Source organism: Poeciliopsis prolifica, unplaced genomic scaffold, assembly GCF_027474105.1.
Source record: "Poeciliopsis prolifica strain line A6 unplaced genomic scaffold, Auburn_PproV2 SCAFFOLD001, whole genome shotgun sequence".
NCBI lineage: Eukaryota > Metazoa > Chordata > Actinopteri > Cyprinodontiformes > Poeciliidae > Poeciliopsis > Poeciliopsis prolifica.
The window spans coordinates 7,775,391-7,798,726 of NW_026562376.1; the positions used below are offsets into that span (position 1 = coordinate 7,775,391).

The 23,336-nt window shown below is 37.4% G+C and overlaps 2 protein-coding genes across 2 annotated transcripts; both read left to right on the plus strand.

The window, feature by feature from the left end:
- Window positions 1-645: 645 nt before the first annotated feature.
- Window positions 646-8,041, plus strand: usp3 (ubiquitin specific peptidase 3). The gene is made up of 15 exons (XM_055040121.1): window positions 646-1,070; window positions 1,331-1,391; window positions 2,277-2,414; window positions 2,584-2,667; window positions 2,861-2,942; window positions 3,025-3,104; window positions 3,627-3,740; window positions 3,997-4,110; window positions 4,223-4,372; window positions 4,576-4,682; window positions 4,873-4,953; window positions 5,050-5,168; window positions 5,275-5,388; window positions 6,369-6,436; window positions 6,935-8,041. Exons 1-15 carry the CDS (start codon window positions 980-982, stop codon window positions 7,353-7,355), a joined length of 1,824 nt encoding a protein of 607 aa, XP_054896096.1. The 5' UTR covers window positions 646-979; the 3' UTR covers window positions 7,356-8,041.
- A 3,065-nt stretch (window positions 8,042-11,106) lies between these two features.
- fbxl22 (F-box and leucine-rich repeat protein 22) lies at window positions 11,107-16,432 on the plus strand. The gene is made up of 2 exons (XM_055034411.1): window positions 11,107-11,541; window positions 15,589-16,432. Exons 1-2 carry the CDS (start codon window positions 11,183-11,185, stop codon window positions 15,932-15,934), a joined length of 705 nt encoding a protein of 234 aa, XP_054890386.1. The 5' UTR covers window positions 11,107-11,182; the 3' UTR covers window positions 15,935-16,432.
- Window positions 16,433-23,336: the final 6,904 nt, after the last annotated feature.

Sequence of the window (23,336 nt, forward strand, 5' to 3'; positions counted from 1 at the left end):
CGTTATCTCTCTCGGCTGTGGAATAGAGGCAGTTTTAACAAATATGTAAAAAAAAAAACAGCAACAACAACAACACAGTTTTATTATACTTACTCGTGACATTAAATAACATTTATCTACTGCTTTCCAGGACCCTTAAAAATGCATCACAATAAAATCAGTTATTCCCATTCATGCACACATTCATATTTTGTTGATGGTAAACTGCTGGATTGTAGCAGCTGCTCTGAGGGAGTCTGACAAAGGCAAGACTTTATTGTGCTATTGGCCCTTCTGACCACTACTACCTAGTGTAACTTTGAGGAGTGTTTCGACACATAAGAACATAAGTTAGTAAAAAATCATGATGGATTTTTAAAAATATTATAAAGATGGGAGCGAAAGGTCGATTATATGTCACAACAGGTTGCCATATATTGTCGGAAAGGAAGTTTTTACGAAAACTAGCACAATATAATTTAAATATAGAACTTGCAAAGGTAAGAAATCATGCATTAAAAAGAAAAAGTGCTATCTCACATACAATGAGACTACCTACGCAGCCATTTCTATATTTTATGCACAAGGGCGGAAGCGATGAAGCGTTTTTCTCTGAGGCTTTTCATCTTTATGACGAAAACCAGCGCGAGCCGGCGGAATGTACGTCACTTCCTTGAGTTATATCCATTTGTTTGTGGCCAGCAGTTACCTACTGCGTAAACATCAAAGATATCGTTACTGTTTTATCTTACAATATGTGTGGGTGGAAACCACCGAGGGTTGATTTTATTTGAACTTTTAGTCAGAAAAGTGCAAGCTCTTTTAGTTAACTAACGCGTTGGCGTTAGCGAAGACAGGAAAACGTGTACTCGCTAGCTGCTTTAGGTTAATTGGCTAACTATTGTTAGCTGGCCGGATACCATTGGTATTGTTGAGGGTTTCTTGTGGAGTCCTTGTCCTGGTACTGCTGGTGTTGTTCTGCCATAGAGTTGTGAAGCTGATGGAGTGCCCTCATCTCGGCTCTAACGTAAGCTGTGCCACCGACTCCCCCAGGTTCCCTAACGGTACACCGTCCTCCTGGTGCTGTAATGGTAAGAGCGGCATTTTGTCTCGGTTCCGTTTATAAAACTAATATGACGATAGTTTAGTTGGAGTAGTCCGGGGTATATTTTTTAACCTTATCCCCGAGTCAGACTTCTCATGCAGTCAGTCGTATGTGTGAGTTTGCTAGCCACTCTGTGGCTACTTGTAAACAGCCACAAGGGCAAATCAAAATTCAGTTGTTATAATAAAAAATGGTTCAATCGAACGCACCATTTTGCTCCATTACGTTGTCATGTTTTATGTTTAGTTTGCAGGTCGAATAAAAGTCCATGGATTTGCCTTACCTGTCTGATGGTTCACTGTGGGCGGTAAGTAGTTGATTTTTGCTATTAACAAGAACCCACAACTAACATTTAGCTTTCCCTTGTGATACTACTGATAATGCATTTTTTATTAAGCTATTTACATTTGAAACGAATTTCTGGTACATAAAAGGAAACAATGATAAAGCAAAAATAGATTACAGGACATAGGTTAAAATGTCTAATCAAGGAAGGCCTGTCTACAGGACAGTTTGGCATAATTATCTTTAACTTGCTAAAGTTAAGGTAGATATAAACTTATCAGGTAAGTGAGTTTTTTTAAACCAGGAAGGTCTTGAATATATGTTATTATGGACTTTTGAAGCTACCTTGTTAAAAACTGTTTAAATTAGGCCTATATTTGATATTAAATAATGTAATGTATTCCAATAACACATAGTATTACTACGATTATTATGAAGTCTTGTCAACCTTGCACAATTTTAACCATTTCATTATTTATTCACAATTACATAAGTCTGAACTTTTCTGCTTAGTCTACTGGATAATACATGATTTTTATTTTTTTCAACATTGTTAAGATGCAGCCTGGATGTAATGTTTTTACACTCTTTATCATTGATGCTGTAATTTATACAAAATTTGGAAACCTGTCCCACTCAACTTATTTACAGTGAAGTGTAGAATGGGAAAACCTGAGACATGTATTCCATGGTATATCTAATTGAATTATTAAACTTCAATTTAAAATGATGCGTTTTGGATAGAGGGCATAGTCCTCAATTTGCCTAGTCTGAATGCATAGTTAAACAGAATAATCCTGTGAAGATATTATGAAAATCAGAATTCTTGATTTTTTTTTTATTCTTAATATATTTTTCTGGTAATTATTGATGTTTTTACATTATTAAATTACCAATTACTATATAGATATGTCAATGGGCATGCCAAGAAACACTTTGAAGAGAACCAAGGCCCCAGCATTTGTCAAAGGAAGGGGGAAAAACAGGAGAAAGATAAAACCTATCATTCTGTCTGCATGGACTGCAGCAACTTCAGTGTATTTTGGTGAGTTTTCCCAAGAATAAATGCAGTTTTGCTACATTTCTTTAAAACTCAAACAGTTAACCTTCCTTTTTTATGGCGACACTAAAGCTTTAATGTGTGACACTGCAGAGATTTATTAGAAATTCAAATTGTTTATAAATGTGTGTTGTAACTGTTTATTTACATGTAGTTACAGATGTGATGACTTTGTTGTCAATGACACCAAACTTGGGCATACACAGAAGGTGAGAGAGCATCTCCAGAGTTTAGAAAAGTAAGTAAAAATATTCACTAATAGAGCCTTAAAATGCATTTAATTGATTATTTATTCTGTCATCTCTGCAGTTCCTAAAATATTTTGCTTAAACAATATGCCTCAAAGATTATGTAAAATTTTAATGGTATTTGACTTTAAAACAATTTCTGATATATATTGAAAATTAAAAACAAAACCTCATCCTTTGCAGTTCATTGCTTTTGGGAGACAGACAGAGGAAGAGGAAACTTCTAGAAAGTTCAGCTTCAGATGGAAAGCTGTTAAAAGACAATGTAAGTGTTACTCCACTTTAAAAATCAAGAATGGCTTTCCATAAGACTTGACAGATTTAATCCTCAGCTTCACTTCTTTCAGGTCGAGGTGGCTGTGGGTGCCACTGGTCTTCGAAACTTGGGCAACACATGCTTCATGAACGCCATCCTGCAGTCTCTCAGGTAAGGGTTTGCTCTGAGGAATGAGGGTGGCCCACTGGATTTACAGCACAAATCAGCAGTCCATTCCCAGTGGAGCCAGGGCCCCATGACCAGTCAGCCTTTATTAATACAGTCTGTTGCACATTGAAGGATATTACACAGGCTGCTTAGAAACAAGAAGCAGCCGAGACCAGGTTTCTCCACTGATACGTCTTTACCTCATGCAACAGGATTATCTGATAGTATCAAAGCTTGTTAAATAAAAAATCTATTTATTGTTTTGGAACATTTGAAGCTGTTTAATATTTGAATGTTTTGTTCTTTGTTTTGTTTTAGTAAACTCCTGTTTAAATTCCTTAGCATTCCCCTTCAACTTAATTGAGAATTAGTAAGATGAATAAAATTCTCCAGCTCTGATTCTGTTGCATCTTACTATGTGACTGCAGAGTAAAGTTGAAGCTGAGAATCCTGGCATATTTTTTGGATGTTGTCTGCTTCCGTATTTCACATCAGTTTCTGTTTTGAATATTCTTCCTTTGACAGCAACATCGAGCAGTTCAGCTGTTATTTCAAGGAGCTGCCTGCTGTTGCCCTGCGCAGCGGTAAGACGGCAGGAAGGAGGATGTACCACACCCGCAGCCAGGGGAACAACAGTGTGTAAGGTCCTCTTGTGCAGGAAGGAGAATTCATGGGCATAAATTTCCCATTCATTTCAAAGTATCAAAGGCAAATTATTTGTTGCCAGTCATGTAAAAACAATCATGAGGTATTTTGAGGAGTACAATAAATCTCACAGTGCTATGGTGGAAGATGTCAGATTATTTGAAGTAAGCTTTAAGAAGAAGAGTATTAGATTTTGTATTATTGTTCAAGATTACATTGCATTGTAAAACTGTTATTTTCTGTGAAATAGTTCCTTGGTGGAGGAGTTCAGGAAAACTCTTTGTTCCCTTTGGCAAGGAAACCAGACTGCCTTCAGTCCAGACTCCTTATTTTATGCCATATGGAAAATCATGCCCAGTTTCAGGTAAAAACACACAAAGAAAAAAAATGTTGCTACTTAATTTGTTCTCTTCTCACCTCCTTTGCAATGAGTGTTTATACACAGCTGAAATAGAAGACTGCATGTGTTTGTACAGGGGCTATCAGCAGCAGGATGCTCATGAATTCATGCGCTACCTGTTAGACCATCTCCACAGGGAGCTCCAGTACAGCCGCAATGGGGCATCTTATCCTGTCTCACCTCAGGACGGAGTCAGACTCTCCACCACAGACAGTAAATGCTGCACGTGAGTCTAAGTTTAGTTTTTTTCCTTCGTTTATGTTTGTGGTGCTGAAAATATGAGAGCCTCAAGGTATTACGTGATCATGAACAAAAACCATGGTATAAAAAAAAGTACAATGTGACCTAATTATGTTTATTGAAAATAGAAATAGAAGTATCCCTTTTTATTAACTAATATCAATGTCTTCCTGTCTTGATTCTGTGCAGAAATGGGACTTCCAGTGTTGTCACGTCTATTTTTGGTGGTATACTTCAAAACGAAGTTAACTGCCTGATATGTGGAACAGAATCTCGAAAGTTTGATCCATTTCTTGGTAAGTCGAACTTTTTTTTTCTCCCTCAAAATTTCTTTTTCGTTTTTTTTTTATTTACTTTGTTTTTGTTAAAGAACAAATAAAAGTATTGTCTATGTTTTTGTTTCTTCCTATGGCTTTGATAAAGGCAAAATAAAACTTTTATCCCTCCAACTAAGGATTCTTTTCTTCACCATTTGTGTTGCTTCAGACCTTTCTTTGGACATTCCTAGTCAGTTTAGACAAAAGAGAAGTAAGGACCAGGAGCCAGGACCTATATGCACTTTACGTGGCAAGTCTAATACTGTTGAAGATAACCAATTTGTTGGCCATTGTTTTTTTTAAAGTTATCTTTAAAACAGGTTTGTATTTGTTTAATTTATTGTAGACTGCTTGCGTAGCTTCACTGATCTGGAGGAACTTGATGAAACAGAACTATATTATTGCCACAAGTGTAAGAAACGACAGAAATCAACCAAGAAGTTCTGGATCCAAAAGCTGCCAAAGGTGTGAGGGAGACATATTTATGACTTAATAACTGTTTTATTTATTTTTTGCTAATTCTTTGAGGCTCAAGAGGCATAAAAAGTTTTGTTTTGGTTTGGAAATGCAGGTCTTGTGCCTGCACCTCAAACGGTTCCACTGGACTGCCTTCCTGAGAAACAAGGTGGATACTTATGTGGAGTTTCCGCTGAAGGGCCTGGACATGAGGGGCTTCTTACTTGAGGTGAGCTGGAAACATTAATAGCCATTATTATTTCAAGTAGTTTTGTATCATATATGTACCTGCACTTTCGAGGTACATTTGGATACCTGGAAAGTGTTTTTTTTTTTTTTTTTACTAAGAAATGATAAAAAAAAATTAAAAATACAAGCTAGCCTAGCCCTTTAGGTCTAGTGAAAGAAACATTTGTTGCTGCAACATACAGAGTCATTTCGAAACAATTTCATGCTTCCAACTTTGTGAGAACTGTTTGAATATCCCCTTTCTATGACTGTGCACCAGTACACACCACACGCTCATGCATGAGTGAGCTTGGTATAGAAGATTTTGAGATTCCTGACCTCAGCTTGATAAAACAGCAAACACTATGAACAAGACTTTCTCATCCAACATCAATGTCTGACCTCACAAATTCACTGTTGGAAGAAAGTTAAAAAATGTTCACGAAACACACTTCCTAAACAATATGGAAAACCTTTCCAGAAAAGCTGAATCTTGGATCTCACTCAAGTTATGTTTTGATGGTAGATGAGTGAATACTGTCTAGTCGTAAAGTAAAAAGTTACATTTGTAAGTAAATTTGGTGTTTCAGGTCTTAACAGTTTAATTCATGAGGAAAAGCTCTTGGAAGTCTTTTCCTTTTCAGCTCTCCCTACATCACATAAACAGTTGGCTCACCCTACCTATTACAAATTTAAGCCTGTAATTGGATACATTGCATGCTGTATTTGTATTGGCAAAATCCCTTAGTCATTGTCTCAAGTTTTAAGAACCAAACATGCTTACTATAGTTTAGATTGTAAACTATAAATTATTTCATTAGTTGTTCGGCAATAGCATTCTGGTGCAAATTTTGTGCACAACAAACTTGAAGTGTAAAAGCAACTGTTAGAATGTGATTTTCCAAACATGTTGCTCTTGGAAAAAAAAAAAAAAACAAACAAAACATTTACATGATAGAAATCTTTCTTTTCCATCTGCAGCCAGAGAACACGTTACCAGGGAGTTGTTTGTATGACCTTGCTGCTGTTGTGGTGCACCATGGATCTGGGTGAGTCAAGGTCTTGCATCATTCAGGTTTTACTGTCATGGTTTACGCAAGTCATTTTGTTTTAAGGTAACTATAAAAAAAAAGTACAGTGATATTCATTGTTTCTGGGCTTATGCCTACTTAATGTACTTATTTCAAAAGCATTTGTAGGAGATTTCATGTTCCAGCAGCCTAATAAGCTTGACAAGTCGTAGGGCTTGTCAGCTGGTCTTTAAAAGTGAATTGTCTTCATGAAAGCCTTATTTAACCAAAGATTTCAATCACTGAATTACAGAGCAACAAGTTTTATCGACAGCTGCAGTTTCAGAGACAGGATTTAGAGAGAGTCCTTGAAAGTACATTTAGATAATTGTTGCTATGCCAGATATGGCCACTAAGTGGCAATGTTGTGCCACTGCTGTACATTCAGGTTGGCTGTGTTGCTGTGTGCTCCACCAGCAATAGATGAATCTGTAAAAATTCAGAAGGTAAAACGTGATTGCGTGTGTGTGTTCACAGGGTTGGATCAGGGCATTATACAGCATATGGCAGCCATGAGGGCCACTGGTACCACTTCAACGACAGCACAGTGACTCTGACCAATGAGGACACAGTGAAGAAAGCCAAGGCCTACATTCTCTTTTATGTTGAGAGGACTGTTCAAGAGGCTTTAGACACTGACAGCACTCCCACAACTCAGCACGGCGTGGACATGGCAGCCACGGACTGCTTTTCGACAGAAATAGTTTCTCAGGACGAGGTTGTGTCAGACGCACAGACGTGTTTGACTGACACCACACAAGCAAATATCCTGGATGAGAAAGCTGAAGAAGATGTAAGCATAAATATGGCTCCATTAAAAGAGGCGAAGATGGCGTCGCAGGAGGCTGCAGCAGACAGAGATACCTCAGAGGAAGCTCTCCAAACTGCTGCACCGTGATTCAGTCACAGTTCACTGCCTCACTTTAGCTTTGCTTCCTTTTGGTTTCTCCTCAGATGTGTCACAGGGCTTGATTTATTATTATTGTAGCTTATTTTCATATTCATTGTATGTGTTTCTTGAGTTGTGTGAAATAATCATGTTTGACTTGCTGCTTTTTTTTGTATTTTTAATTGTTTTTTGCTTTTCTTTTTTTTTGTAATTTTGTCAGACATTTGTGTATGTAATAGATTCCAAAGGTTTATTGTTTATAATAATGAAGTAAAGCTGGAGCTTTGGGAAACCTCAGATGGTCCAAAGGTCAGTAGATGGAGACTGTATCACCAGAGTCTTTGTGAATATATTACTGTTCTGTTATTTTCTTTAAATGTTATTTTTTGTTTATTTCCCAAAATTTCAAAGTGTGTAGCTCTCTTTTCCAGTTTTTAGTGAATATTTAGTGTTTATACTGCATTGTATTTGAATTTCAGTGTTTATTTGGGCTTTTAATTTGTATTTCCTTCTTTACCACCAAACATAAAAAAAGATGTGATCATTTTGTTTTGTCTGTATTGGTGGTGGATTATCATTTAACGTTTATGTTTCCCTAAATGATCAGTCACGGGACCTAATGAAATTCACAGTTGAGTGTGTATCAGCTATTGCTACCTTGACTGAATGCAATGAAAACTCTTTCATTCATACAATATGTTGTGATGTTTTTCCTTGGACCTGAACTCTATTTCTGCTTTCTCCTGTCTGTTAGGCTTCTATATATCTGTTAAAGACAGATATTCAAATACATTTTATGAGCATCTTAGTGGGAAAGTCATTCAAAATTTCTTTCAGTAACTCAAAAAAGTAATATGTGTATAGCTTCATTATTAAAACTTACAACTTAATGTTCTCTTGTATTCAGAAATATAAAAGATCAATAGAAAAAGGCTCGCGATTGCAGATATTCGTTTTCCTCTCAAGGCTGCTGTTTTCACTGTTGCGTGTGTATCTTGTCCTCCTACACTTTTTCCTTCCACTAAATGTTCCATCAATATGCTTTGATTCAAATTCAGAAATACGTTATATATCCCAAAGGTGAAATTAAGTGTAACTCATTAATTGGAATTATTCAAAGAGTTATTGTAGATAGTGATGACTGTTGGCAGAAAAGCTCCCCTGTAGTGATCTGCGTTACAGCTAATTTGAAGATGCCTCTGACTGAAGATACTATTTTCCCAAACCAGACTCATGAAGAGAATGGTCAGGGTTGTCCACAATTTCCTTCATATTATGAAGAAGATCCAGTTCTGTGAACGGTAAGCTTATTTAACAATGTTTTATATGTGACTTATCCAGGTGAAAGTTAATGCCTGATGGACACTTGGCCATTGTTTTCATGATTATTTTTTTTGTTGACCTCAGTTTGCATTATCAATTGCATTATCAATAGTTATCAGCCATAATTATCAAAATGAACAAATCATTGACATGAGAATTGAGTTTCACTTTTTGAATCCAATGACTGAAATAAAAGAGACATATTCTGTATTCTACCACTGTTTACTGTCATAGGCATATATATTTTTTGTTTTAAGTAAGTAAAACATGCAATTATTGGTTTCAAATCCTAATTTATGCCATTCAAAACTTGAATGATAGTAAAATCTTACCATTCATTGTGAATTCTGTATTTTTCTCCTTTACAAAAGTCCCGATGCTCCTATCACATTTTCTGATGCTAAACAGCCCATGTTGTGGTCGAGTGAGGCTCTATAGTATGCTGAGCATGTCTTTTTTTGCAGGGCTTTATATGCGGCTTGTCTTTAGCCTTCAGCAAAGATCTCCGCCCACGCCCAGGCACACCCCCCCCCCCCCCCCCCCCCCACACACACACACAGAGTTCCCCTCTGCACACGTGCCAACCAGTAAACCCTTTCGCTGTGGCAGGAACAAGTACTTCAGTATGCACAGGAACAGCTGCTCTTAGTTGCCTTCACACAGGTGTCTGCGTGGTTCCTTCTCCATCCATGGAACAAGTGGGCTTTTTCTACTCTTCCATGTACAGCTTACATTTTGTGTACTAATAATTTGCTTGCACTATGTTGTTCTGTTCGCTTCAATAGTTGTTAGGAACATTATGTCAAGGTACATCATGTGATGACTCCAAAAACAGCATTTTCTATTGTTGAGAGTTTTTTTTTCCCTCCAGCCTGCTGATAACAAGTTTAACTGGACATAGTTGGAAAGTAGAGTGATGACATACATGTGGACTAATAGTATTCTGGCATCAGAACATTCTCTGCTCTCCAGTTGAGCAAATACACTGACTCACAGTTTACCAGGCTGCCTTAGGCAAGTCCTACATAGCACTGCGTGTGCTTGTGTCTCTAACTCACATGTCCAACAGTCTAGCTTGGTGCTGGGAAGTTATTTGTCTTTGTGATTATCTCCAATGCGACAGTCTCAGAAGAGTTTGTGTAAACCATCCAGTGCTGCTGCTGTTTACTCCTGTAATTATGATGTCGTATAACCTCTGCAGTAACTGCTGGAAAAAAAAAAAGACTTCAATTAGGGTGATTTCATCAAGATGTTGAAGATGTAGTTGTTGTTTGATCTTTGTTATTTGAAAGATTCATTTACATAATTTGTATGTCACATAACTACATCAGGATGATCAAACGCACTTAAATGTTTAGATTAAATCAATATATGTCTAATCAAATCCATTAACAGATAACTGTGGATGTATATTTTGTTCTATGTAAAACGAATTCAGTGTTTGCTTGTAAAGTTTAACCCTTCAGTGACATATGTATGAAGTCAAACATCCGCATCAATTAATGAGGCACAGTTTTATTTATGTAAAAGGCCGGTTGTCCATAAATATATGAATTTTAAATGTATTTCATATGGAACAATGATTACGCTCTGTAGCCATTGGTCAAATTCAGAAGTATATGATTTGTTTTTTTCCCCAAGTCCTTAAAATTGTTAACATGGTTATTTAACAAAGACATGAATGAGTCTTGGAAATTATTTTCTGTGGCCCACTGTTAGCCATCACTTATCTGATAAACATAAAGTACTTGGGCTGCATTTATTTTACAGAAAATAAGCATGCTAATAACAGCAGCATTTGTGATTTTCTTGAAACATTTTCTTAAAGGTGACATATTGCCGCCACTGAATTAATATACTCAGTAATAAGGTGGACTTTTCAAAATTTTGAAATGTGAAATTAGAGGTTACTTTGTTTTAAAACTTTTTACACATCTTTACTGGAAATGACAAAAAATCTGGAAAGGACCGTGTTTTAGTGCACACTGAGGACAACAAATAATAAAATTGTCTTAGAATGAATAAGTACAAAGGGCAGAATTATCTATTCAATTACATATATATAACTTTATGGGATGAAACTACACAATGCTTATGCTTAGTTTGCTTGAAAAGAAACAATGATACAACAAATATTCCTCACAGGATAAAGGTTTTAACTGTGCATAGATACATTCACATGTACTTTTTACATGTGTTGATGCGGGTGTGTAACTCCGACGTTTGCGTGAAGTAGGCCAGGATAGTGTAAACATCTGGCCCCATCCAGAGCTTGCTGCCTGTTGAGAGCCATGACAGATGGGAAGGGAGCGCACGACTCAAACATTTCTATCTTTGAACGTATCACAGTTGTCTTCCCAAAATAGCTGTCTCCTTACCGCCTTATATGTGCAGGCCCTTCAGCGTGCGCCTGAGGGGGCATCATGTATCTAGGCCACACAATACTGGCTGTGGGTTCATTGTTGCTGCCTACCAGCAGGTCTGTCTCTGCCCCAGAGACGAGGCCTCTCTACATGTTACGGGACTTTTTAACCATGCATCTTACTCAACTCAACCGCGAGTGCCTCCTCCACCTTTTCTCCTTCCTGGACAAGGACAGCCGGAGGAGTTTGTCCCTCACCTGTCGTCAGCTCCGTGAAGTCTACCTTGACCCCTGCCTATGGAACCTACTCCACTTCAGCTCCCCTTGTCAGCTTAGATGGGACAACTATGTGCTGGGACCATCGTTGCGTTACTTAACTATATGCTGGTACTCCAGCAGAGTCCAGCTGGTGTGCAACATCGAGGACTGGTTGAAGAGCTCGTTCCAGAAGGACATCTGCAGCAAACATGACAGCCTGGTCAGCACTTTCCTGGCCCATGTGTGCCAAATGTGAGTGTCAATGTGCATTTACTCTTTGTTTAGTAAAGAAGCACAACAAAGTATGGAAAAGAAATTAGCAATCATGGATTATTTCATTTGGGGATCCTGTAAATTTGTGGATAAAAAATTATTTGTCAGATTTCATCCAAGGATTTAGGTTTTAAGTCTTTAATGTGGTTTTGCAGTGATGCAGTGGACATTTTAGAGTAGAATCAGTAGAATTAGAAAGGAGGGGCTGGTTATTATTTTACTTATTTGCAAAAAATAATAAAAACTGAGCACTTTCACAAGTAGGTGTGGCAATAAATCATGATTGTTCATCCACCTGTTAAAGAACAGCTTTTTCCCCCTGTATAAATGCAATTTATAAATTTATCAGTTCATTTGTATCCTAAATAAATTTAAATGATGTTTAGCTTTAATAGTAAACTTCACTTTTCACATAAAATGCTAATATTTGTCTTAAAAATAGAACAAATTTTCTCTTGATGTGTAGAAGCAGCAGCTCTGGAGAATTTCTAATTCTAACTTTAAGAGAGCCCAGAACTCCAATAAGAGAGCCCAGAACTCGGTCTTACATAACTATAAATTTTAACATTTCGGAAAGTGCTAGAGAGATAAAACTCTGGTTATGTCAAAAACAAAACTGTATCTATATCTGATGTTTTATGTTTCACTGTTTGTTTGTAGATGTTATCAACATTATTTTGTCCTATCACTTCAATTTTTAGAGGTACTTTTTAAAAGCCCGTGTAGGGACAAGTGCTGTGAATTAGCTGTTGCTATTGCACTATGACGCAAACATGGGACTGCTGTTTTGTTCAGTTTGTCTATGTCAATGTGTGTCTGTCCCTACCAAATAAACTTAAATGAATGAAATAGAGTGCCACCTGTTGGCCAGGCAGCAGCCTTCTAAAACTGTGGCTCTTTTCTTGGTTTTGGATGTAAACAAAGTGGCAGTCATGTTAACAGCGTTAGTATGTTTTAAGGTCTCTAGAGTTCAAAATTGTGAGCACTGGTTTTAGTCAAACTGTCATGTTTCGCTGAAGGCACCAGGGAACAAAATCATTAGAAACAGATGCCGTATCCAAAGTTGCTTGTAAAAGCAAAACAACATCTGCAGGATATGAGACTAATTCTGTTGCCAAACACAACTGCTGGCACATGTATAATTATATTTACTGAGTGACGTAAAATTTGTAAGCGATAGGTCATTGAAACCTGGCTCTTTTGGCTCCTGGCCTTGTGTGTGGCCGGCCCCGCAGAGGCCAGGAATCAGCCCACAGAGGCGTAATGAGGTCTCTGGATAATTTCTTCAAGGCAGCCAGTAATAACTGCTGATGTAAGGGGAGCTGAACCGCTGTGGCAGGCCAGGACAGAAGGGAGAGAGGAGGCTGCACGTCCTGCATTGTGAAATTTGAGAAGCACGACACAAGAGCTGTTAGATGACTCAAAACTGGAACCACCTCCTTTGTCGGGGGCCTTGTATTTCGGTGTCTTTCAGGCCTATGCTCTCTGCATGCTGATAAACCCTCCTAAACTGTCTGAAAAGGGAGAGGAAACAGAGCACACGTGACAAAGTGGGAGGGGGCACAGAAGAGCTGTGGGAGTGATAAAAGAGTTATTTGGCCACAGACACTCCCAGTCAGCTGCAAACTGGAGATTTATGCAGGCAGGTGGAGCCTACAATTGGCTCTTTGTTGCTGTTTGAGGAGCGAACATGTGCGTCTGTCTCTGCCTGCCTCCTCAACTCTGACGCCACATTTGTGTCTATCTTTATCTTCCTGGGAAAACCAATAGAGGCCAACACATCTACAGGCTCTTTTATATTGTCTTAAAATCTAATGCTCCTTCTGAACGGATGAGTATTGTAAATGATTTATCAATAACTCATTTCTCATTTTACTGAGGTTGTAGTATTAATTCCACAACATGAGAAAACATGCTTGATGTACTATGCTAGGTCGGTTTCACAGTGGGTGGTACTCGAAGATTTGCCTCAACCTTTGCAGTTGTTATTTGGATTTTTCCAAGCTTTGATCTGCACCATTTGGCTAAATTGATGCTTACTGTTACAAAATCAAAAGCATGTCCTGTGCTTCTATTTTAATTATACTTTCTGCTGCCAACATAGACAAAGTTTAAGCTTCGCATATTCTTCACCTGGATCTAAAAGGCTACAAATTTCCCAAACCCTGTTTGAAAAGAAGCTTTTAATTCAGAAGACAACGAAGCAAAAATGTTCATATTAGTTTCCCAAACAGGCTGATGGAATAATTCGACCAGGGAAAACAGACTTAAGTAAACAAACGGTTCATTAGAGACGTGATTACATTTTGGCATTCTGTTGGTGTTCAACGTGGACCATACAGCTCACTAAGCTGTTTTGTTTTAATTAGGAACAGATCATGTCGAAACCAAACCTTGATGGAAATGTTGCTGACACTATTGGAATACTGAAGCTAACATTTGAGAAAAGGGTTATGACTTCCCTAAGCTTTAAGATCAAAACAGAATTCTTTTGATGCAAATTGGTTAATAAAACTTTAGGTATACAACACAGCATTCACCTATCGTTATTTTCTTTTAAAAGAGAAAACTGAAAGTAGAATCTGACATCAGAAAACAAAACAAAAAATACATATTCATACACAATGGTGTCAAACCCTTAAATAATTTAAGTTAAATCGTTAATCTACCAAATCATATTTTGCTTGTTTTTCTTTAGTGTAATGTAACTGCTTGGTTGAATTCAGTTACTTCTCACAAGTTATTTAATTAATAATGCATCTATCACTGAAATCAGTATCTACTCACAAACCTGCAGTGAAGAAACAAAAAGGTTGAGAAAGGAATCAGACTCATTGATGTGAATAAGGTTAAATATCATTTCATAAAATATGTCTTGCAAATGTATCCATGGTGATTCTATTTTTTATGTCAAATAGCTGCCATGTTTATGCACCCAAAGTCAAGCACAACACAAAGTCAAGCATATGCTGAAGTAAAAGGAAAGTGGTTCAAACATATCCAGAGAAATATTTTTTGTCCGTTCTTCTTGATGTTGCTCTCCCTTACGCACACGCACACACGCTTGCTCACGCATACAGTGCTCCAAATTTAAAACAATGAAATTTGTCAAAAAGTTCAAGAGGTATATCTGTGTGAGAAAATTTCAATGTTGCATGCAGAAATGTGTGGTGGGATAAAGTAATCTGCATAAACGGTGAGCATTTTAAAAGAGTGGGTTATGTCACAATTTTTGATCATTTCTTTATAACTCCTTCTGTCATAAATACCCAGTTTGTTTATGAACTTTGCTTCAAAGCGCTAACCCTCTTTAGCGCTTTCAATCCCTCTTTCACATCCTCGTCATGTTTTACTGTCAGCACTGACACCTAATAAAGTGAGAACCGTCTTCTAATGGCACGATCAGGCACATGACTGAGCTTCTGCATGTCCAAAGGTTACTGGGGCAGCGTTCTTGCGGTGTTGGAATATGTTTGGCTCACATGTAGGGAAAGCAGTAACATTATGTAAGTCTTTATATAATCTGCATCAGCTAACATGAATGACACCCCTGGTCCAAGTGTCTGCCTGCATCCTCTGTGGAGATAGCCTGCAAGTGGGCTGCACTCCACCGATACTTGTTTTTTTATTTGCTCAGAGTCCTTTTTTGTAGGTAGAGCAGAGGAGTTGCTCTTTGTTTCACACTAAACATCCCGTGACTGTTTTGTTGAGTATTAATTAAATACTGTTGGAGAGTGGAGACACATAGAGCCTCAGTGGAACAGAGCATACACAGAAGATAGATTGGTGTAGGATTCACCTGGTCTAGTGTTACACAGGTCATGTTTCTTCTCCATTTACATCCACCTATGTTTCCTGAGACTAATTTTGACCTTAGCAATATTCATCAGTAAAAAGCAAACAAACATTTGCTTAAGACTTGACTTAATCCAGAGATATCAATCCCTCCTTTTTGTGTTGTATGGAAGTGACTCACCACTCTCAAGTGTAGAAAAACAAAAACTGTGACTGCTGTCTGTGATGCAGGTGTCCCAACCTTCTCACCCTGACGTTGTCCGGCTGCGCACACATCACCGATCAAGATGTGGTCTCTGTACTGCAGAGGTGCAAGAAGCTGCGCAGCCTACAATTAGAAAACTGCGTGCGCATCACAGACCGAAGCCTGCAAGGTGTAGCAGAGCACGGGGACAACTTGGAGGAAGTAAGAGTGGATTTCTGCAGGAACATCACAAAAGCGGGTCTGCAGAGCTGTAAGGAAATGAGACCGGTCATCCAGCTGAGCGCGGAGAGGAGCGCTGATATGATTCCTGATAGCAAACCTGAAGAGCAGCCACTTAGCAAAGCACTGCAGAAATTCCTCCAGTACTCCTGAAGAAAGCTCCTAATGGATAAAACACCTCTTACACTTTTATATGAGGACTTGACAGTGATAATTATGCTCTTTTTGATAAATTATTATTTTGGTTATAAATTTTAATAACATTTTGTACATTTTATATCCCCCCTTTTATAGATTGTGTTTCTTATAAAGACCAATGCAGTTTCTTCAAAGTCTTATATAGATGTGGCCTTAGCTCTGATTCTTAAACTCACACTTTAATTCTGTAACTATTTAACTTGGATGATTGAGCAACTGGTTTGTAGTTTGCTTTTGTAAATTATACCATCTATACATGTTTATGAAGACTATAAGGACCTGGATGGCTGCTAAGACATAAAACCATAAAAGAAAAGAAAAGGTTCATTTTGTTCCTACACAAATGATTACAAAAACTCTCAGTGCCTTTCTGTTTCAGTGACACACAGACTGTGTTATCTTTTTTTTTATGTACAAAGAAATGTCAAATTAAAGTTTGCCATTTATGAGGAAGTATGAGTCAGACAAGTTCTTGGCAATATATTTCTTGGTACTAGTGATTTCCTGGAGGATTCCTGGAACATTTGTTTTCCAATCTAAGATATGTTCAATTATTATGTGCTGACAGTTTATCAACACAACAAATGCAAAGCTGCTCAAGTATTCAGACTTCTTGAAAGCCTTTCATAGACAAGGTTTCTATACAAATGCTCTCAATGAAGATGCATACATGCAGGGTGTGACTTCTCCAATATGACCCTTTTATATGTGTTGGAAAAATATGCTTACTGAAAACAATGACTCATAAAATTGCATATATACTTTCCATCCAGTTTATTATGTGATGCTGGAACAATGTTAAACCTTATTTTGCCGAACTGTTTTAATTCGTCATGACATGCAGCAGGTAAACAAGTAGCAAGTACATTATTTTTATTTTTTTTTCAGTTTAAATAATTTTAATGAAGCCATTCTCACAAAAATGTCAACAAACCAGGTAATTCTCAAATACAAAGAAATCAAAGTAAGTCAGTGTATGAATGGACTGATTTGCTTTTCATTACCTGCCAGCAATGAAAATATGACATTTAAAACTAGAATATTAAATCAGCCCATAAGAACATTTAATACAGAAATGTTGGCTTATTGGAAAGTAAGTTTAGGACCAGCTTAAGATTTATTGGCAAAAAGTACTTTTAATTTGACAAACTGTCCTCACCTGAATGCACATTCTGATCTACTGAATGTTACTGTAAGTAAATACATTTCAATGAAATTACTTGGCTGTTCTTGTTTATGTGACATCAAAAATGTCACAAAAACAACATCGCGATCACATCTCCGGTTCAGTTGGTTTTATTCCCAGAGTCAGATGGAAAATATATGTTCACATTTCTGTGTGGTAGACTAAATATTGCAGAAACAGTTTTGTAGCTGAAACTTTCATCAAGATGAAGAGTTGTATTTTCATGGCACTGATCCAGACAATGTGATAAAGAAGAGATTTATCTGGGTGTCCCGAGGGATATTTCATCTAATTCTGTGGAATGTCTCTCTGCTTGTGCTGATGAATGATAGTTTAGTTGAATTTATGACACATTTTCTATACTCTAGCCAAAGAAGCATTTCAAAGTAAAATCTCTGTAAATTAAAAGTGAGGGACTATAATGAATTAGAAATAAAGAATGTGAAGCTAAACCATCCCCCCACAAACATTCAAAAAATTGCAGACACAAGCAGTTGTTTTGGAGCAACAGGATGTTGATCAATTTTGTTTTTGGAACTATTACTGATGCGTCAGTCTTCAAGCTACAGTTTAACGTTGCTGCTTGAGCTCAGTTTAGAGAAAATCCACAATGCTTTGGGATTCATCTCAAAATCAAGAGCATAATATATTAGTTTGATTTCAAACTGGTTGCTGTAGGTCAATAGTTTAAGTACATTAATATGAGCATCATAAATATTTAAACTGCTATAGTCTTGTAATAGTTCTTTGCACACATTCAAAATTATAAATATAGACTCAAATTTATACAACAACTCCAAATTTTAATATGAAAAAAAAAATGCTATTTGCAAGTTGCAAAAGAAAATTTTTTGTGACCAATATATCAAGCTTCTGATATTTCTGCTAAGATTTTTAGCATCTACTCTTTTCACAAATGGGAGGGGTTATTTCCTCTTCTTGGTCTGAAGCCACTTTTGGAACTGTATTTCAATCTACCTGTTACATTGGAGTGAAAATGAAGATCGTGGATGCAACTATGTTGAACATTTATGGACTATTCTTAAAGCTAAAATCGATGCCAGGAATACTGGTAAATTGGTAGTAATTGTTAATGACTTCAAAACATGTGTGCTCTCTGCAACCTCCTACAAGATTTGTCTAAATAAAATTGGGAATGTATGACAAATGTGAGCCTGCATATATTAAAACATGTATGTCCAATGTTTATTTTTAAAAATAATCGAAGTTATTTGTTGTATTATCGTTCCATGTTGAAAAAAAAAAGCGTTTATATTCTATGATAAAACCCTGAAAAACAAATATGACATTCATGTCAAAGACAAGTTTATGCATATTTCTGACCAACGCTGTACCCTCTGCTGCTCAGCAAAACTGCTGTTATTCAGGCACAATGCTCCTCAAAAAAATTTAATACATTGCAAATTGCAAAAGAATTGATTTTGCTACTCTTGTTCTATTAGAATAGCAAATTTAATTAAAAAAATCAAATGGATCAAACAGTTCACTCTAATCATTTTAATTAGCAGCTTCACACCAACCAAACAGTGTCATGTGGAGCGAGGAGAGGCTTTTCCTCTTTGCAAGGAAGCAACACAATGCAAATTTAAACAGCTTTAAAAAAAACATTGGCAGCATTTTTAATAATGTATTGTGCTTTGTTTTGCTTTTTCTAAACAAAGGTGTCAGAAGCATGTATTACGTAATTAAAACAGTAAAATTTTACATTTCAACATCGCAAACATCCTTTACTTTTCACATAAAGGAGTTTGTCTTATCTTTCACAGACACACATTGTTTAGATTTGACTGCACTGAATTATTTCAAAGTAAAATCTTCCTTTCAACCTACATAAAACTGCTTTTCTCCAAGTCCCTTCAAAATGTTCTCACTGGACAACAAACAAGTCAAACTAATCTGTTATTCCACGCAGACAGGGCCTAATAGTTTGAAATTATTAGTGTGTACAAATGGGAACAGATATTTTACTAAATGGAACAATTGCAAGTTTTAGAGAAAACAGTAAAGTCATGTGAAAACTGCCCAAATGGCCCTTTTCAAACTTTCAGATAAATGTAACATCTGTCTTAATCTATTTTTGTGTAAAATTATCTTACGATGCACCGTTTTTATTCCTTGTTGGGGATTTTGAAACTTTTTTAAAGTCCTTCAACTCAATTCTTATACCGGGCAGGAAGAAGCTGGAATTGGACTCACAACTTTCAAAATACAAGACGACTACTCTGTCAACTGAGCCACACTCTTTCTAAAGACAGTGTAAGGCATTTTTACATCTTTTTTTTTCATTTTGGTCGTACAGAATGTGAATGCTCTTAAGAGGACCAAAAAACAAAATAAGAAAGAGCAGAAAATCGAGTCTGCCACACAAAGAGAGGGAGTTCTGTGCTGTTAGTGGCGTTGGCCTGCTCCCTTGGTGAAATTTGAGCTGATAAAGACAGGATGTTGGCAATAATAACAGGAGGAGGTACCTACGCAGAGAACGTAACAGGGATATGGGTAGGCATTTGAGTCTCAAAAGCTGAAATCACTGGTTTCCTGGCATGCTCATGAGGTCAGCCATGGGAGGCATTTTCACAACTTAACCCCCTAAATACCTACTCATGTTGGAAGTTAAGAAGAGTGGGATGATTTACTGCAACCAAGAGAGAAGTAAACAAGCTGGAAAATTTTCAGTCATTTGTGACTGAACTAGTGCTTTCCGTGGCTACTGAAGAAGATTTTTTTTTTCTCAGAATGACAGCAGAGAGAAATACATTAATCAGCATCTGTGCTACTTTGAACAAGTCAAAGCTTTGTGTTGTCAGAGCTGGGGCTGTAACCTGACACTTCTCTTCAGATTGCATGCTCTTTACTTCGAAACGACAGTCTAGACAGTTGATGTGTGTGCCGCTTTCTTGTGAGGGAAAAAAAAAAGAGGCTTAGTTCTCGTCACAGAGAAAAAATAAAAAGATACAATACCCTGCACAATCATTGCTCCCTCTAGTAAAGACTCATACAAATAACCCTAAAAAAACTACTGTTATGGAGAACTGGTGACCCAAAGATGGGGGTGGACTGGGACAAAAGAAACAGCCCTGACATCCTTCCATCTCTTCCTTTCATATGTAAAGGGACTTGTTTCATCTGTTCTCGTCAAACTGTACAGCAGTCTGCTGTCGTCCTCTGATCATGTGAACCTGAAATGCCACATTGATATTTAGACATAGAGAAAAGTTTCTAACTTGTTGTGTTTAAAATATTACAGCCTCATTTAGGTTTAACCCCATCTTCATCAGGTTTTGTTCTTCATGTTATTATTCTGAATAAATACTTTACTATTAAATAAATTGTACGGTAGCAATATTAATTGTGTCACCATTAAGATATGTATGTATAGATTTCAATGAAAAAAAAACTATATTTGGGTTTTTCACTTGCTTTATTATGAAATAATACATTTTGTTCAAGGCAGCTATATCGTAGCTGCCTTGAACAATACTGGCAATACTATTGCTACAACTTGCTATGTCAATGTTGATTATGATTACTATTATTTCCCAAAAATATTTCCTACAATTATCAACCCATTTTTTCAGAAGTCAGGTTTTACTGCTAACTCCTGTTTAATCTATAGCAGCTTCAGCCCTCGTGAATTATGCTGCAAATTTTAGACACATCCTTGTTCCAACACATCAAAATTAAATGTACACATTTCTGCTGTGGGTGCCAATCAATAATGGTAGAGGCTGCTGCATCTATTTGCATTTAAGGCGAGTCTTCGATTGATTTGTTGCAGTGGCAGGAAATGATGAAACTCCGTCGCTGCAGCTGTAGTAGTACATACCTCCTGGCCTTCTGCTACTCTGAGGATTTATTTACTTTCTGCTACATGAGACCGGCCCATTTCTCATACCTTCACAGAAGCCCACTTCAAAAAACAAAAACAAAAACAACAACAAAAAAATACGATTGCTTTGACATTGTGGCTTTTTTATATGTTACATAAAACAAGTAGGAGCAGCATGAGCAATCACAACTGTGGTTGTTGTGCACATGCAGCTGCTCTGGAGAAGAAAACCGTTCTTGTTTGTCCACAATAAAATGAAATGACAAGAAGATAAATCTCATCAAGGCTAGAGACAAATCAAGTGACAGTTATTTAAGTCTCTGAGCCTCAGATGTCTGTTCAGAAATTGTGTTGAGAGTCTGATATGAGTTACAGCCCTCTTAGCATTGTATTTCATGTGTGTACGTTGGTGCGTGTTTGTGTTATTGTTGCACCTTCTTAAGCAGGTGTGAGTTTGTCCTCAGGCTCCCGTCTGCTGCAGATGGAGGCAGCAGTTTAATAATGTAGGAGAGCTTTGAAGCCCCTCTTCTGTCCCGGGATACTATATTCTCCACATTTCCTCCAGGAGTAACTCAAAGGCTTCGTGCCTCAGGCCTCAGTCCTTAAGTAGCTCTCTTGAGCCTATCTTGTAGCACAGGCCTAGCTCTTGAATTATTTAGTTCGATCTCGTCATACTTATTCCAGTGGTGATTCATGCATCCAGGAGAGGAATGTCTGATTCAGTTTAGGGTGAAATAATATGAATACTACAACAGAAAATATATACATGTAAAATGAAAAAAATATATATTGGACTAATTTAACTTTTACATAGAAATATTTTCTTTTCACCAGTTGGGCTTACATTGTAAGGTGCTATTGAAATGGGAAGAGCAGGCAGCAGAGGAGGAAGATGGCTGGTGAGCAGTGTATCCTAGCACAGAGAAACAGTAAATTAACTCAAGGACAAGTGAGCTCCGTAAAAAAAAAATTGCATTTATAGGTGTGAAAACATGTCAACTCAAAGAGAAAAAAAAATGAAAAGAAGAACACGGGAGCTGCAGCAACACAGATGGAGGTTTGACTCAATCATTAGCAGTCTCTCACCTCCCACTTTCATGTGCTGTGAAACCTCATCAAGGCTTTCTTCTGAATTTCTGGAGGGAAATTCAGAAGCTTATAGCAATTTTTTTAAACATGTTTATGCTTCACTTTCATATAAAACTGAAATTTACTTCTGAGCATAATCCAAATACATTTTTTACTACATCAAGCTGTCTCTGTGCAGAGTTGGTTTTCGACGGGGAATTGCTGCTCCATTCTTATCACATACAGAGCATCACGTAACATGTTTCCCTAAAATAGGAGGTCTCGAATAACCCAATCACCTCACTAATGGCTTCCAGGAAATAAATGGCTTCCTTTAGTTTATCTCTGTCTACAGAAAGAGCTACGGGACCTTGCAAAAGTTTTTATGACCTTTGTAATAGTTCATATGGTGTCATGTCACAATCACAGGTTTAATTTTAAGTGGGATTTTATGAGACTTGCAAACTGTGAAGGGAAGGAGATCTGTTCATAGTTTTCCTTTCTTTGACAAATAAAAATCATGAAACTGCAGAGTGAATTTGCATTCAGTGCAACACTTGTTGGCTCATTTGTAAAATCCTACTGCCCACAGTTCCTGCAGTTTTATTTATAAAATCTACCACTCAGGTCCCACACAAGCCCTCCATCATTCTTCCCAGATGAGCGAATCAAGATCATTCAGACCTTCATCCCTTCATCTCTTCATTTCTCTCCCCTTCATCCCTCATCCATTCATCAATAAATCTTTAGTCTTTGTGGCATGGTCCTTGCTAGTGAAACTAAACTTACAGGTTCAATTAGAAGAAATAGTCTACTAGTTTGACTTTTGTTTAATGAAGTCCCAAAAAAAGTACAGATAAAACCACTGTCGATAACTGAAGGGAAACATCATCCACATTCTGGCCAATCATCCTGTTCTGGATTAGCCGTGCTCTTTTATTGACAGACAGCCTCAAGCACCAAAAATCAACCTATTTTCATAACAATATGTATTTATGCACACATTTGTCTTCCTCCCCAGATACCTCCAGTATGATCTAATAACTCCAAATTTGATTTCCCTGTGGTTCCTCCTTAACTTATTTTGGCCTGGGGCACACATTTGAAAATTTGAGGCAAGAGCACTCAGAAGTGGGGCTCGTGCTCCCCTGTGAGTCAGAGGACGGGTCTATTTGTGGAATTATTTCTCCTTCTGTCTGCAGCATCCACACAGGCGGGTGAGCTCTGGCCAGAGTGCATGTGAGGTTGTAACTGGA